A 14,123-nucleotide genomic window follows, 5' to 3' on the forward strand; every position below is an offset into this window, starting at 1 on the left:
CGGCAAGTCTCTTTACTCATTCCGTAATGCATCATCCCGCAAATAACTCATTAGTCACATTGCTTGCAAGGCTTATTATGATGTGCATTACCGAGAGGGCCCAGAGATACCTCTCCGATACTCGGAGTGACAAATCCTAATCTCGATCTATGCCAACCCAACAAAACACCTTCGGAGATACCTGTAGAGCATCTTTATAATCACCCAGTTACGTTGTGACGTTTGATAGCACACAAGGCATTCCCCCGGTATCCGGGAGTTGCATAATCTCATAGTCAAAGGAATATGTATAAGTCATGAAGAAAGCAATAGCAATAGAACTTCACGATCATTATGCTAAGCTAACGGATGGGTCTTGTCCATCACATTATTCTTCTAATGATGTAATCCCATTCATCAAATGACAACACATGTCTATGGTTAGGAAACTTAACCATCTTTGATTAACGAGCTAGTCTAGTAGAGGCTTACTAGGGACACTGTGTTTTGTCCATGTATCCACACATGTATCAAGTTTTCGGTTAATACAATTCTAGCATGAATAATAGACATTTATCATGATATAAGGAAATATAAATAACAACTTTATTATTGCCTCTAGGGCATATTTCCTTCACACCATGCATCCATGGCCCTAAGGCTACATGAGACCGATGCAGACCGGCGACGGTGCCGGCGGGTTCCCTAGTGGTAGGGTTCCCTTGCCTAGGAGCGAAGGGGTACGAGCTTTGCGCGTATTAACCATGTTTATTGATAGTTTACACAAAGTACGTCAGATCAAACAAAGACAAAAAAATCAAAAGGTCAAGATAAAACATAAAGTTACATCAAAAGTCCTTGGTGGTCATTAACTCCAAATTCATCTTTTGCATCTCGACTTTTCTTCAAACATCCAGCGAAGAAACTGCAGAAGAGCGAACTTGCACACGGTGCATTACCAAATTCAAGGATTCAAATAGCTGTATGAGCCATCTACGACAACGGCTTAGAAGCTAAGACCGTCAAACATACTGTGATCAAGGGTACATCATTTGTAAGATAGGTTGTGGAATTGTTGCTTAGCCTATTAGGAGCACACGCAAAAAATCAACATACCCAGTGACAAGAGTATGCTTGACAAAAGAACGAACATACATGCCTGGTGATGAGAGCGTGCTTGACAATACTATCGTGGCCACCATCGAATGATAGGCTGAAGCGTCGAGCGACGATCTACAAGAGCGGGAGCCATTGATCTGCGGGACTAAGGGGTCTGCTAGAGATGCTCTAAAACACCATCAATCCTCGGTAAGTCGTATCAGCCACGATAGCCACATTAGAACGACGGTAGAAACCATGAGAACTATTCCGTAGTACGCCACCTCCATCGTCTAGACTTTGTTGTCAAGGACACGTAAATAAAACATAGATGAAAAGTAAATTGGATTCCGAGTGTTGATCGATAGTTCCCCCCAAGGCTGGGAGCCATCGAAAACCACGAACCTCCAAAACGAAGGAAGAGCTTAAGCACGCACACTTCTTAAGTATTTGTTTGCCTTTTTGCTTGCTTTCATCATACTTAAAACGAAAATTGGTCATCTTGTTCTTATCCTTAGGGCTGCGCTACGCGTCGGCCGGTGGCTTAGTTAAAAACATCCGCCGCCTAGCTGGCCGTTGGATGGACGCGCTGCTAGCCGTCCAATGTACCACCCACGTTCCCCATCTCCCTTCTGCAACAAGTGTGGTGTTGCAGAAACAAGGGCCGTGCTACGCGTCCGTCGGTTGAAGTTCGGGAAGGTTCGACCACCTCCCACGCCGTTAGATCTCCCCACGTGAGCGTCACAAATTGCAATAAGCTAGTTTGTTACGCTCATCCCTCTGCAACAACGACTTTGTTGCAAACCACTGTGAAGAGTTATCGTGTGACTTCACGAATTGCAACAAGTTGGTTGTTGCTGAAACAAAGACTTTGTGTGGAGACGTGATGTAACTTTTGCTATAATGATATTGTTGCAGAAAATTTTGCAACTGTGGTGATGTTGCAGAAAAAATTGTCTCCACTTTTATGCAACAAAGGTAATGTTGCAGAAATTTTTTGCCTTCACATTCATGCAACGTAGGTGATGTTCCGGGAGCAAGTTTTGCAACATTACTGATGTTGCGGAATTTATTTGCAATGAATAGGGTTGGCCCAGGTAGTAGGGACCAGGCACGTGCACCAAGTCTTCATGCGAGTCACGCGCCTTCACAATCCAGTGGACCAACGGGTCGCGATCTGACGGCCGCGCGAGCGACGGTTGCAGCGAGAAAGATCGGCCGGTTGATTGGAAGCTTTTTCCTTATCCTTAAGTACGTTCTCCCTTTTTTTCATTTTGATTTTTCTTCTTGTATATTTGTTTCTTTCATTGTTTTTTCTTGAAATATTTCTTAACGTCCTACCATTTTTTGATATACCAAATAAATTATGTTTTCTTTAACAAGCCAATAGTTTACACCAAATAAAATCCTGACATTTATTAAGCTAGGTAAATCACAGGTAGTAGCATTTTGTAAACAATTATTCACATAATTACATTAATATGAAAAATTAAACTCAGGGACTAACGTGCTATAATATTTATTGCCAGTTATAAACACGGACAATTATTTAAAGTTTTCTACAAGAAAAAATATTTAAAAAGCATTCCCTCGAAGAAGGGGAAACAAAACCTAATGGTGCGTGGGCCGAGTTAACCAGGCCAATATCTGGCCTAACGCGTGGCTCGCTATGAAGGCCCAACACGTGGCATTGCGCTTGCCTGCCGCCGCGTGCCCTATATAGCTTGAGCCGCCGCGGCCCGCGTCACCGCCGACGCATCAACCCCGCCTCCCACGAGCGTCGCCGCCATCGCCGTCCCGTTCCGCATCGTCGCGGCGTCGCATCCCTGCTGTCTCCACACGCCCACGAGCTTTGGCCACTGGCTTTTGGGTTCCAAGGTCTGGGCTTGTGATCAGCCAAACCCCACTGACCCCCACGATTGCAGGGCAGATGAATGCTGCTGCTTCTTCTAATCAACATGCCAATGCCACGATAACTACTCAATTTTGTCACCAGAAGTTTCTTCCTGTAAATTCACTCGCGTGGTTGTCTCGTTGTTAATTTCCATTTTCCATTGTGAGTTTGTGACAGGTTGAGAAGGAAGGGGGTCGCCATGGAAGGAGACCCCAGAGAGAGGGAGAACCGCCGAGGCTCTCTGGACGAGATGGAGATGAAGGTGGCCAGGTTCTCGCGGGGGAAGGCGGCAAACCTGGGGGTAGGAATAGGATTGCTGCTCTCCTTCTGTCCTACTAGTGTGGTTGTTGGAAATTCAGGTGCTACATGCTCTGCCTGCTATAATACTTCAGAAGTGAATTTGACATCTTTGGTTTTCTCCGTAACAGGATTTGCGCGACAAGAAACTGAAAGGGCAGCTCGCTGGAAAAGAGAAGCTGATTGGAGTGTCCGCCAAAGCTGCCGCTCAGGCTGAAAAGGTGTGTGTTTGTGGATTTGTGGATTTGTTGCAGAATGTATGTGAATTTGTTGTTTCATACAACATATATGTAGCTATCTCACTGGAAATCTCGGGGGCACTAACCAACGGTGTATGCATGATAAGGGAATCTGGCATTCTAGACTAGTGACTTGTGGCAATGTGATGTTCTAGAATACAGCTCTGGTTTAGCTGTTCACCAGTGTCGTGCGGAACTGTTTGAATGAAGTGCTCTACTCATATGTATAGAATCCACATTTTAAATGTAAACATAGATTGATCTGGCGTTGCCGTTAAAGAGATGATGGCCAGCCGGCGAAAGACCAGCCAGTAGATTTTCGACGCATCTACCGTGACAAGGAGTAAAATTTACTGAGTGTACACATACTCTTTTTGGATCGTTTTAATTCACATTACTTGACAATTATGGCATAGATAGGTATGGCTATCACTTTCATGTCACTTTGAGTATGGACTCTCTTGCATAACTCCATGGTGCTCGTTGGAACATAATATAACAGTGCACCCATCTAAATTCTTTGCCTACCTCATGCCTCTTGATTTTCATGCTAAACAATTATCCAGTCGAACTGACTTGTGCAAACATGAGATAATTTGCACTATGCTGATTTTTCTTTTACTCAATTTACAGTGGCTATTGCCTAGCGTTGGGGGCTATCTAGAGCCTGAAGGTCTCGAAAAGACATACAGATTTGAGCAGTGGTCGATTCTGCCAAAGGTGGACATTGGGAGTTCAAGAAAATCATTTGACATGATCTTACCTGGTAAATATGTAGATCTGTTACACTATTATCTGAATCTGCCACCCTATCTACATTATCCAGTATCAAAATAGCCACATGATGGCCAGCTCAGATTGACGATATCGTATTTCTTGATTCTTATTGTGTATGCCTTTATAGACTTACCATGTGGTTGTTACATATACCCTCCTTACTGTTTACGTGAAAGGAAGATGCAAGTTAGCCTGTAAAACATTTGTAACCATAACATAACATTGAAACTATCAGCTTTGTATGACTAAACAGTTTTCCTAATCGAATAGTTCAGTGAAAGAATTTTTCTGCAGGCTCTTATGTTATTTCATTAGGCATACTCTATGCTGCGACCTTGCTGAATGCTGACTGTCAGTTTCCCTAATTATGGTTTATGACCATGAGTTGTATGAGGGTGCTGATCGACTAGCTGTTTTGTATGCAGTGTTTGGTCCTTATACTCTGGAATACACACCAAATGGGCGCTACATGATAGTAGGTGGGCGAAAAGGTCATATTGCATTTATGGATATGTTGAATATGGAACTCATCAATGAATTTGAGGTCAGCTTTCGGTATTTAAGCAGTTTGTCAGTATGTAGGTTTACTTCTCTTTTGTTCTTTTTTCCTCAGTAAAATGTTCACTATTGAATTTCAGTGCTTTGCTCATAAATTAGGCTCGCGAGAATGATATTAGTATGGTCCTCAATATTGGTGGAAATAGCAGTATTAAAAGTTTGTGCCTTTTGTTAGACCAACCTGAAAGCAAGAACTAAATGAACTCTGGGGTTTAGTCTGCTAGTTCGACAAATATACAAATGTGAAGGCTAAAAGGAGCCTAAGATACCATTGTGAAATAAGGATATCTATTTTATGTACTCATAAGTTGTAGAGTAAAGATGATACACATTTTAATTGTGGAGGGCGTGGATGTTGAAGTCAAGGAACTACTTATAGTTCATATTTTTCCAAGGTATTGAAACTAGAAACTAGAGTACCTGGTAGGTACCCAAGAGTTTGCTCACCTTGCAGGGATTACACGGGTTAATCGCCCTTATACTTAGTTATAATCAGCCTTATACTCTGGTTGTTCTGATAACCTAGTCATTGAGTTTTTTTCATTTCATACGGTTTGAGTGATAGCAGCTCAAATTCGGATAAAATATGCTGAGTTTAGAGTAGGTAGTTTTTCTTGTTTGCCTAGAAAAGACAAAAGAGTAAAGTCTTCAGAGACTTTCCCGTTGTCTCCCCGTTGGTTTCCAAGGTTTGCAGAAGTGATAGCTAGGCACTAAGCGGGCGGTGTATGGATGCCTAGTTCCTAGACAGTAGCCTAGAACATGGTGACAAGCAGCCAAGCAGCCAACCGAATACCTGGGCCAAGGACCATGCATCCAAGAGCAAAAATACATAGGTAAGGGAGTAGGATGGAGGGTGTATGTGGAGAATGTACAGGTCGTTGCAGCAGGCAGCTGGAGGAGGATGTTTTGTGGTGGTAGGGGAGTGTGGCTCGTGGAGTCTGGAAAATGATGTCCCCTGTCCCCATGTTTTAGTCCATAAAATGGAGCGTCTAAGCAGCGCCGAATAGCACCTTTAGAACCTTGATTAAAGAAAGCGGACCTGAATCCTTCACATTGTTTGTCCCTCGTCAAAAAAGAGAAATTCCTATATAAGGATAGCACGGATCTTGACACAAACTGAATGGTCTAGATAGAGGGTACACTGGTATGTGGGTACAAAAAATCCACACTCCATCCTAATACTGTTCCCCACTTTTCTCCAACATATCAGCCCCTGGTTTTTATAATCACGGTGACTGTAGACATCTCCAACATTATTTCTTGTTGCACCTCATATATGTATTGTATTTCTCTGATCTTATCTTTTTTATAGGTGAAGGAAACTGTGTGCGACGTGGCATTTTTACAGAACGAGCAACTCTTTGCAGTCGCCCAGAGAAAGTAATTTATTGACTGTACTCAAGCTTTGCGACATATTTCCATTTCTCATGAAGTATATCAACATGTTCCATGTGCTAAAAAAGATGTAATAAGATGACCCCTACAGCTTGATGATGTAAAGAAAGGATGGACAAACCCATGCTCAGCAAAATAAGAACCGTTGTCAGAATATGTTTGATATGTGGATCAATCAGGCTACAGAATGACGCAACATTTCAACATGATTCACTACACCGTTTCCCTGTACAATTTCCCATGAGTGGGATCATCATAAAATGGCATCTGTGAACAAGACTAATTTTTGGCAGTTTCTTGAACTGTTAGTGCATAAATATGTGGGCTAGGTACAGCTTAGGGTTGCCTTCTGACTTCAATATTCGAGAATGGGTGATCTGGACTCTGGAACTGTTAGTTTCTTAAATCGTGTATTAATACTCTATGTGCAAATGGTGCTTACAAGCTGTGAAGGGCTGATTATGCTAATGATTTCTATAGATTTTTTATAGTTCCTCACAAGAATATTGTTCAAACAGGTATCCGTACATATATAATCGTCATGGCACAGAAATTCACTGTCTGAAGGTAATCATGATTTAAATACCTCTATGTTCTTGGTAACTTTGCCCTGGTTTTTGATGATTTTGAAGAAGTGGTTGTATGTATAGTAAATCCGGGAATAGGAGCCTTTGTATGATCTCTACAGAACTAGTGATTGATTAATATAACTCTTATGTTAGGTACATTCAGTGATTTGTTCTTAGATCAGCTAATGGGAATACATGACCTCCCTTTTTTGTAGTTGGAAAACTAATAACTAGTGCCCAGACCACATATTGATATGCATCTGCATGTCAGTGTGATATTCAGATGCATTTTCAACAACTGAAAGCTTAGTGGTGGCAAAATACCGGGCATGCAAATATCCGAATTGAATGTTCCTTTGTTGATGAATGTGATGCTTTTTTTCACATAGGGCTTTCCAAAAGGAACTTATTGGTACGTACTAAACAGTTGAGTACTGCAAAAAATTGGTCTCAAGGAATTACTTTGGACAGTGCTTCTGTTTCTTATAAGCATCATAACACTAGTGTAGCGACACCTTCATAGCTACCAGTCAATTATCGAATTTGTACCCAATGCGTCTCCACAAAAGACGTGCTATCTCCAAAATACTTCTTTTGAGAGTCTAACAGTGATCACTCTTCCGTTTCACAGGAACATGGCAAATCGCTGAAGCTTCAGTTTCTGGATAAACACTTACTCTTGGCATCGATAAACAGCTATGGGCAGCTCCACTACCAAGACATGAGCACTGGTGAGATGGTTGCAAACTACAGCACAGGTCTTGGACGTACGGACGTGATGCGGGTAAACCCCTACAATGCCGTCATTGGCCTTGGACATGCTCGTGGGAAACTCACCATGTGGAAGCCAACCAGTGTGAAACCCCTTGTCACAATGTTGTGCCATAAGGGCTCTCTGACTGCCGTCGCATTTGACAGGGGTGGTCACCTTATGGCAACTGCAGGTGGAGACCAGAAGATTAAGATTTGGGATCTCAGGAAGTTTGAGGTTGTGCATTCATACACCGCACGTGCTCAGTCCCTGGATTTCAGCCAGAAGGGGTTGTTGGCGAGCAGCAACGGATCTCTAGTGGAGATATACAGGGATTGCGGGGGCCAGGACTATAAAATCTATATGAAGCACAGAATGGTAAAGGGATATCAGGTGGGCAAGGTTTTGTTCCGCCCTTACGAGGACATCTGTGGGATCGGGCACTCCATGGGATTTTCCTCCATGCTCGTTCCTGGATCAGGCGAGCCAAACTTCGATACCTTTGTTGACAACCCCATGGAGACCGGGAAGCAAAGGCGGGAGAAGGAGGTGCAGGCCCTCCTTGACAAGCTCCAACCAGAGACCATCATGCTTGATCCGGATGTGATAGCCACTGTAAGACAACTGAAGAAGAAACAGAAGAAAACCAAGAAAGAGATCGAGGGCGAGATTGAAGGTGCCGTCGAGGCCGCCAAGAACATTAGGGTCAAGAAGAAGACAAAGGGTAGGAGTAAGCCGAGCAGGCGGGCCAAGAAGAAAGAGGAGGAGGTTCTCAGAGCCAAGAGGCCTTTGTTGGATCAACACAAGGAAGCCAGTGGGCACCCTGACAAGAAACTGCGGATTGGCGATGACACCGAGCTGCCGAAAGCATTGCAGCGGTTTGCCAAGAACAGGCAATCGTGATCTTAGTTATCAACTTATCATTAGCGAGTGTGTGCTGTAGTCTATTATGTGAAGGAGTAGCTGGCAAGTAGTAGTTCATGTGAACTTGTTAGAAAAATATGCACCTTTATTCTCTGCTGGGCATTACGTTCTCCAGGTTGAAGTTTGGTTTAGGTCAGCTCTTCTTCCTGGGCTGGCATATTTTTTATGTTTGATGATGCTGAGGTTGAGGCTTGAGAGTACCGTTTGATCTAATTACTTGTGCCTTGGTGGTGTCTAACACTGTTTTATGTGCTCAGCTCCAATTCCTATTGGAATTCAGAACACTGTTTTCATAGGATAAATGTCCTTGGGTCAGAAATACTCGACCAATGCAGCATAGAAAGAAACTATAAGTATAGGTCTGGTGGCTACTGGTTACTGCTGTGAAAGGAGCATGTGTTACTTGTGTATATGTTTGTTTTAGGATCACTCAGATTCATGAAGAAACTATCAAAACCCACTGAAAATTATACAGAACGATCTCCTGTTCCCAACCTTAGTTGTCGCCACCGCCGAAGGTCTCCATACCGCTGTCTCGGACCCTCGCCTCTCCCCTGTCTGATGTTCTCGTCGGTGACAATAGGAGTGGGGACCTGTTTTTGTTTTTTGTTTTTTATTAGGTTTTGTTTCCATGGCGGTGGTGGCGATGAAGGCGAGTTATTGACAAAAAAACTACCACTTTAGGACTTGTTCGGTTGCAAGAGTTTTGAAGAGGGTTGGGGAGGATTAAATCCCCTATAAGTCAAAATCCACCTCAATCCCTCCAAACCTCTCCATTCCTCTCCAAGAGAGGTTTAACTGAACATAGCCTTATGCTTCGTTTGACATGAGAGGTTTTGGGGGGTATCGAGTGGATTTTCCACACGTGGCCCAGAACCCTCTACAATCCTCCTTGGACCATTTGGCAGACGAGGTTTCGCTGGCCCAATCCATCTGATTCCCCCTCGATCCGCCTCGACCCACGCGGGTCAGAAGGCACGAGGAGGCCCTCGTGGAATTGGAGCCACGCGCGAGACCGAGCCTTCTCCTCGCGCCGCCGTCGGCAGCAGCCGTCCTCGCGGAGGGGATGCGTGGCTGGAGGGGATGTGTGGCTGGAGAAGGATTTAAGCTTTCAAGGGGATTGGGTGAAAGAGGGGGATTTACCAAATCCCCTAAAATCCCCTCCTCCCTAAACCTCCACGATCTCTTCCTGTCAAACAAAGCCTTAGGGGTTTGCGTCCCAGTGAACTACCACATTTTAAAAAGTGACCGAAAACTACCAATATTTTTTTATTTTGTGACAAAAACTATCACTTTCAGAAAATGATCAGTTTAGATGATTTAAACACGTTTATGACATCCGGGACCCACCTGCCAGGGCTGACATGGCGACAAAGTCAACTCCATTTAATTTGACTGTTAAGTTGACCAGTGGGGCCCGCATGTCAGCATCAACTTCTTCCTCCTCATCCTCATCCTCCTCTCTCTCTCTCTCTCTCTCTCTCTCTCTCTATGTCTCTCTCTAAACTGTTATTACCTTGTATAACCACGACAAAATACTATCATCCAAGGCAACAAGATATAGTCATCATGCAGGTTGCCCTATTATTAGCCAACGGCTATAGGCAGCCAATCTTTTCAATGAACGCGCGTTGATCCCAGCAATCAAGTCTTGAGATTCATGTCACTACATAGGAAGCCTATCCCCCAAAATCCAATCAAACCCTTCCTATGCACGTCTTCACCTTCGACTATATAAGAAGCCTGCCCCATCTCCCTCCTGTCATCTGCAAACACAACTTCCTACATTCTCTCTTACTCCTTCAGAAGAAAAACTCCCGCAACAATGGCGGTTTCGTCCAAGCTTTTCCCGGCCGCCGTCCTCCTCCTGCTTCTCCTCCTGGCCACAGGTAATCGACTGCATGTTCGTCCTGACGGGCTAGTAACTTCCAACCTAACCTGAGACTGATCGTTCTTGATGCGTGCAGAGATGGGGCCTGTGCGGGAGGCCATGGCGTGCGAGCACGCCCCGTGCAAGAAGTGCACCGGGTCGTGCTTCGACCCGGAGGAGTGCGCCATCACGTGCCGGAACGAGGGCTACGACTCCGGCGACTGCACCGGCGGCGGAGCCTACCGTTGCACGTGCAGCAAGAATTGCTAGCTAGCTAGTGCGTGAAGAACACACGAGTAGAATAAAAAGGGGATTATAGTTCTGTGCTACTCTAGTTTGTTCTTTCCTTTTTGACCTTGGATTTTGTTCGAAGGTTCACACGAATGTGGCCGAAACTCAGTGGACTCCACTAGGGTCCAGTTCTGAGATTATTTTGTGTCGCAAGTTATGTACTAAGAGAGATTTCTCTCAAAAAAGAATATACAAAAAGAGAGTAACTGTTAGTCAAAGGTTTATCCTTCAGAACGGGAGTACGGTGGGCTATCAAATTGACATGCAATGAGACGTACTCCCTCCGTTCCCAAATATAAGTCTTTGTAGATATTCTAACAAGTGACTATATACAGAGCAAAATGAATGAATCTACACTCCAAAATATGTCTACATACATCTGTATATTGTAGTCTGTTTGAAATGTCTAAAAAGATTTATATTTACGAACGGAGGGAGTAGCCAATTGTTGACTCTATTATTAGACATGCTCTTTTAACTAACATCCAAGACTTTGTTTGAAAGACTAAGGGCATGTACAATAGTTGATAAGGTAGTCTTATCTTAAGTTTTGCATGTAATTTAAAGATGACAATATTTTGTCTACAATGAGTCATCTCTTAGCCTTATCTTCAATAACTAGTCATTCCTAAAAACATGGTGAGACATATTGTGCTAAAAGATCATCTCTTGTCTTCTCTTAAATAAGAGAAGACAAGCCTTTTCTTATGAGTTCTCTCTCCTCCACCTCATCACTTATCCTACGTGGCAATGCTAAGATAGCACCATTGTACATGCCCAAAACTGCTTAGCAGCGGTCGAATAAGTGGGTAATGTTGGGATGAACCAAAAAAGTTTGGTAGAGCTGGATCTAAGTGTTGGCTGGTAAACGTCCTGCAGTAAGTAAGATGGGTAGTTATAAACCCTGTCTTGATTTGAGGAGGGAAAATAGGGGTTGAGATTCATATAATCATCGCCAAAATCCAATCCAAACATATCTTAACATTTCAGAACTATCCCAGTGGCGGTTTTCTCGGTCATCCTTCTCCTGGCCACATGTACGTTGTAATTGATTGTTTATATATCCTAATAATATTGGGTGCTTACCTGGCTTGAATGCATGCATGGATTAGACGTCTCCAACCACAATGGTCAAATTTGACCCTTTTCCCCAGAAACATGTCCGAACCATGTACAATGTGTAGGCTCTAGACCCTCATTTGTCCATGTACACAACGATATCTCTCAATTTATTTCTAAATTGTCCAAACACATGCACAAGATTGATAGGGTGGTTTGCTCTCCATTAGATAGGAAAGACTAAAAAAGATAGAATGTGGTCAAAGATGGGAGGTCTGATGGACTATCGGGGCACCCCTATTTCTTCCACACTTATGGTTGTGTTTGGGGATTTGCGAATGGGGATTTGGGAACAACCAGGACAAATGAGAGGATTTGGAGGACTTGGTTGAAGAGGCCATTCTTATCCGCACATTGTCCAGGCTGTTTATTCGGATATATAGATATATGAGGACAATTTGAGTGTCTAGTTGAAGATGCTCTTACATGATGATCAGTAAACATAGGATCTGACCAAATATATTTCTTTGTCTAGCGTAGACTCATTCATACGTGCTAGAAAATTCTTGGAGCTGCCAGTTACACTCAGAGTTGGCAGCTTGGGGCTGCCACTCCGTTCCCGTATATAAGGTGTGTTTATTTTTTACTAATGTGTATTTCTTCTAATCTCACATATTTTCGTTTCTATCTATCCACCCTCATGTACGAAGCAACCTCACAATCAAGCCCAAAAGATGCTAGTATCATATCATGATACCGTAGCTTAATAAAAAATAGTACTATGATGTGTCATGCAAAACAATAAATAAAGTTATCTAAGATGCTAACACGTTAGAATTTGCACTAGGAAGATAATATTTATACACTACGAGTAGGCTAACCGTACGTGTGTGCTACACAAAATAATTTGTTCCCGGCGGAAAGGCATGCAACATGCATTTCTGTTTTTACAGATATATACTTCTAAGGGACCCCGCAAAAAAATACTTCTAAGGGATTATTCAAGGGTATTTTTGTCTCAAACTCTGCTAGATTGCGTGCCTTGCTGAAAAAATACACCTGACATATGAAGGGGGTAGAAAGAAAATTACTTCACGGTTTTCCCCGTGGGATTTTAAAACTAACTCCGATTATGGGTATCATTGGCTTTAAAAAGAAATCAAAATTCATTTATCCACTAGTAAAAAAGGGGCTTTCGTTCGGGCCTGGCCAGCCCATTAGTCCCGGTTCTGCCACGAACCAGGACCAATGGAGGCATTTGTCCCGGTTCGTGAGCCCAGGGGGCCGGCCGAGGCCTCGTGGGCATTGGTCCCGGTTCGTCTGGGCCCATTTGTCCCGGCTCTTGGCACGAACCGGGACCAATGAGCCTCGCTCCTGGCCCACAACCATTGGTCCCGGTTCGTGGCAGGAACCGGGACAAAAGGATGGCCTTTAGTCCCGGCTCCAGCCACGAACCGGGACAAATGAGTTGCCTATATATACCCCATTGCCGGCGAGCAGAGAACTCCACAGTGCTTTGTTTTTTGCTGGCCGGCGAGGAAGGGCATTTGGGTGCTCTAGCTCACCTCTTATGCATGTGAGGTGTTCGATGAAATGCCCGAGCCACACTAGTTAAGCTTTCTCCTCTCGAAGCTCGACCTCCGAGATCCATTTTTTCCAAGATTTGTCTAGGTTTAGCGGTCCGTCACGTCGCGTCCTCGTCTTCACCACCGTCGATCGCCCGCGCCGACCTCGTCGCCGGCACCACCGTGGTGAGCCTCTTGTTCTTATCTTCTTTCTGAAAGAAAAAAATCTTACTTTAGATAGATACTTGTCTAATTTTCTTACTTTTGACACACATAATTATATATAATGCACGCAGATGAACCGGCAATGGATGTACGGTGACAGACACACCTCTGAGTACATTAAGGGCGTGCATAATTTTCTCAAAGTGGCTGAGGCAAACAAGCAGAATGGTTTTATGTGTTGTCCATGCCCTAATTTGTGGGAATACGAGGTCTTACTCTGACAAGAAAATCCTTCACACCCACTTGCTTTATACGGGTTTCATGCCACACTATAATGTTTGGACGAAGCACGGAGAAATAGGGGTTATGATGGAAGACAGCGAAGAAGAAGAGGACGATGACAACTATGTGCCCCCTGAATACGGTGATGCTGCAACGGGGAAAGCTGAAGACCGAGAGGAAGCTGAAGATCCAGAGGAACCAGACGATGTGCCCTATGATGATCTCCGCCGGGTCATTGTTGATGCAAGGGAAAAGTGCGAAAGTGAAAAGGAGAAGCTGAAGTTCGATCGCATGTTAGAGGATCACAAAAAAGGGTTGTACCCCAATTGCGAAGATGGCAACACAAACCTCGGTACCATACTGGAATTGCTGCAGTGGAAGGCAGAGAATGCTGTGCCTGACAAAGGATT

The 14,123-nt window shown here is 43.8% G+C and overlaps 2 protein-coding genes across 2 annotated transcripts; both read left to right on the forward strand.

Annotated features, from left to right (window-relative positions):
* The first annotated feature begins 2,807 nt into the window (after window positions 1-2,807).
* LOC123175639 (probable U3 small nucleolar RNA-associated protein 7) lies at window positions 2,808-8,663 on the forward strand. Its single transcript, XM_044590258.1, has 8 exons — window positions 2,808-2,955; window positions 3,149-3,272; window positions 3,400-3,489; window positions 4,141-4,273; window positions 4,710-4,828; window positions 6,155-6,222; window positions 6,756-6,804; window positions 7,438-8,663. Exons 2-8 carry the CDS (start codon window positions 3,171-3,173, stop codon window positions 8,458-8,460), a joined length of 1,584 nt encoding a protein of 527 aa, XP_044446193.1. The 5' UTR covers window positions 2,808-2,955; window positions 3,149-3,170; the 3' UTR covers window positions 8,461-8,663.
* Window positions 8,664-10,306: 1,643 nt separating this feature from the next.
* LOC123175655 (defensin-like protein) lies at window positions 10,307-10,633 on the forward strand. The gene is made up of 2 exons (XM_044590259.1): window positions 10,307-10,370; window positions 10,449-10,633. Exons 1-2 carry the CDS (start codon window positions 10,307-10,309, stop codon window positions 10,619-10,621), a joined length of 237 nt encoding a protein of 78 aa, XP_044446194.1. The 3' UTR covers window positions 10,622-10,633.
* The last annotated feature ends 3,490 nt before the right edge of the window (window positions 10,634-14,123 follow it).

The sequence above is a fragment of the Triticum aestivum genome, chromosome 1D (genome assembly GCF_018294505.1).
Source record: "Triticum aestivum cultivar Chinese Spring chromosome 1D, IWGSC CS RefSeq v2.1, whole genome shotgun sequence".
NCBI classification, from domain to species: domain Eukaryota; kingdom Viridiplantae; phylum Streptophyta; class Magnoliopsida; order Poales; family Poaceae; genus Triticum; species Triticum aestivum.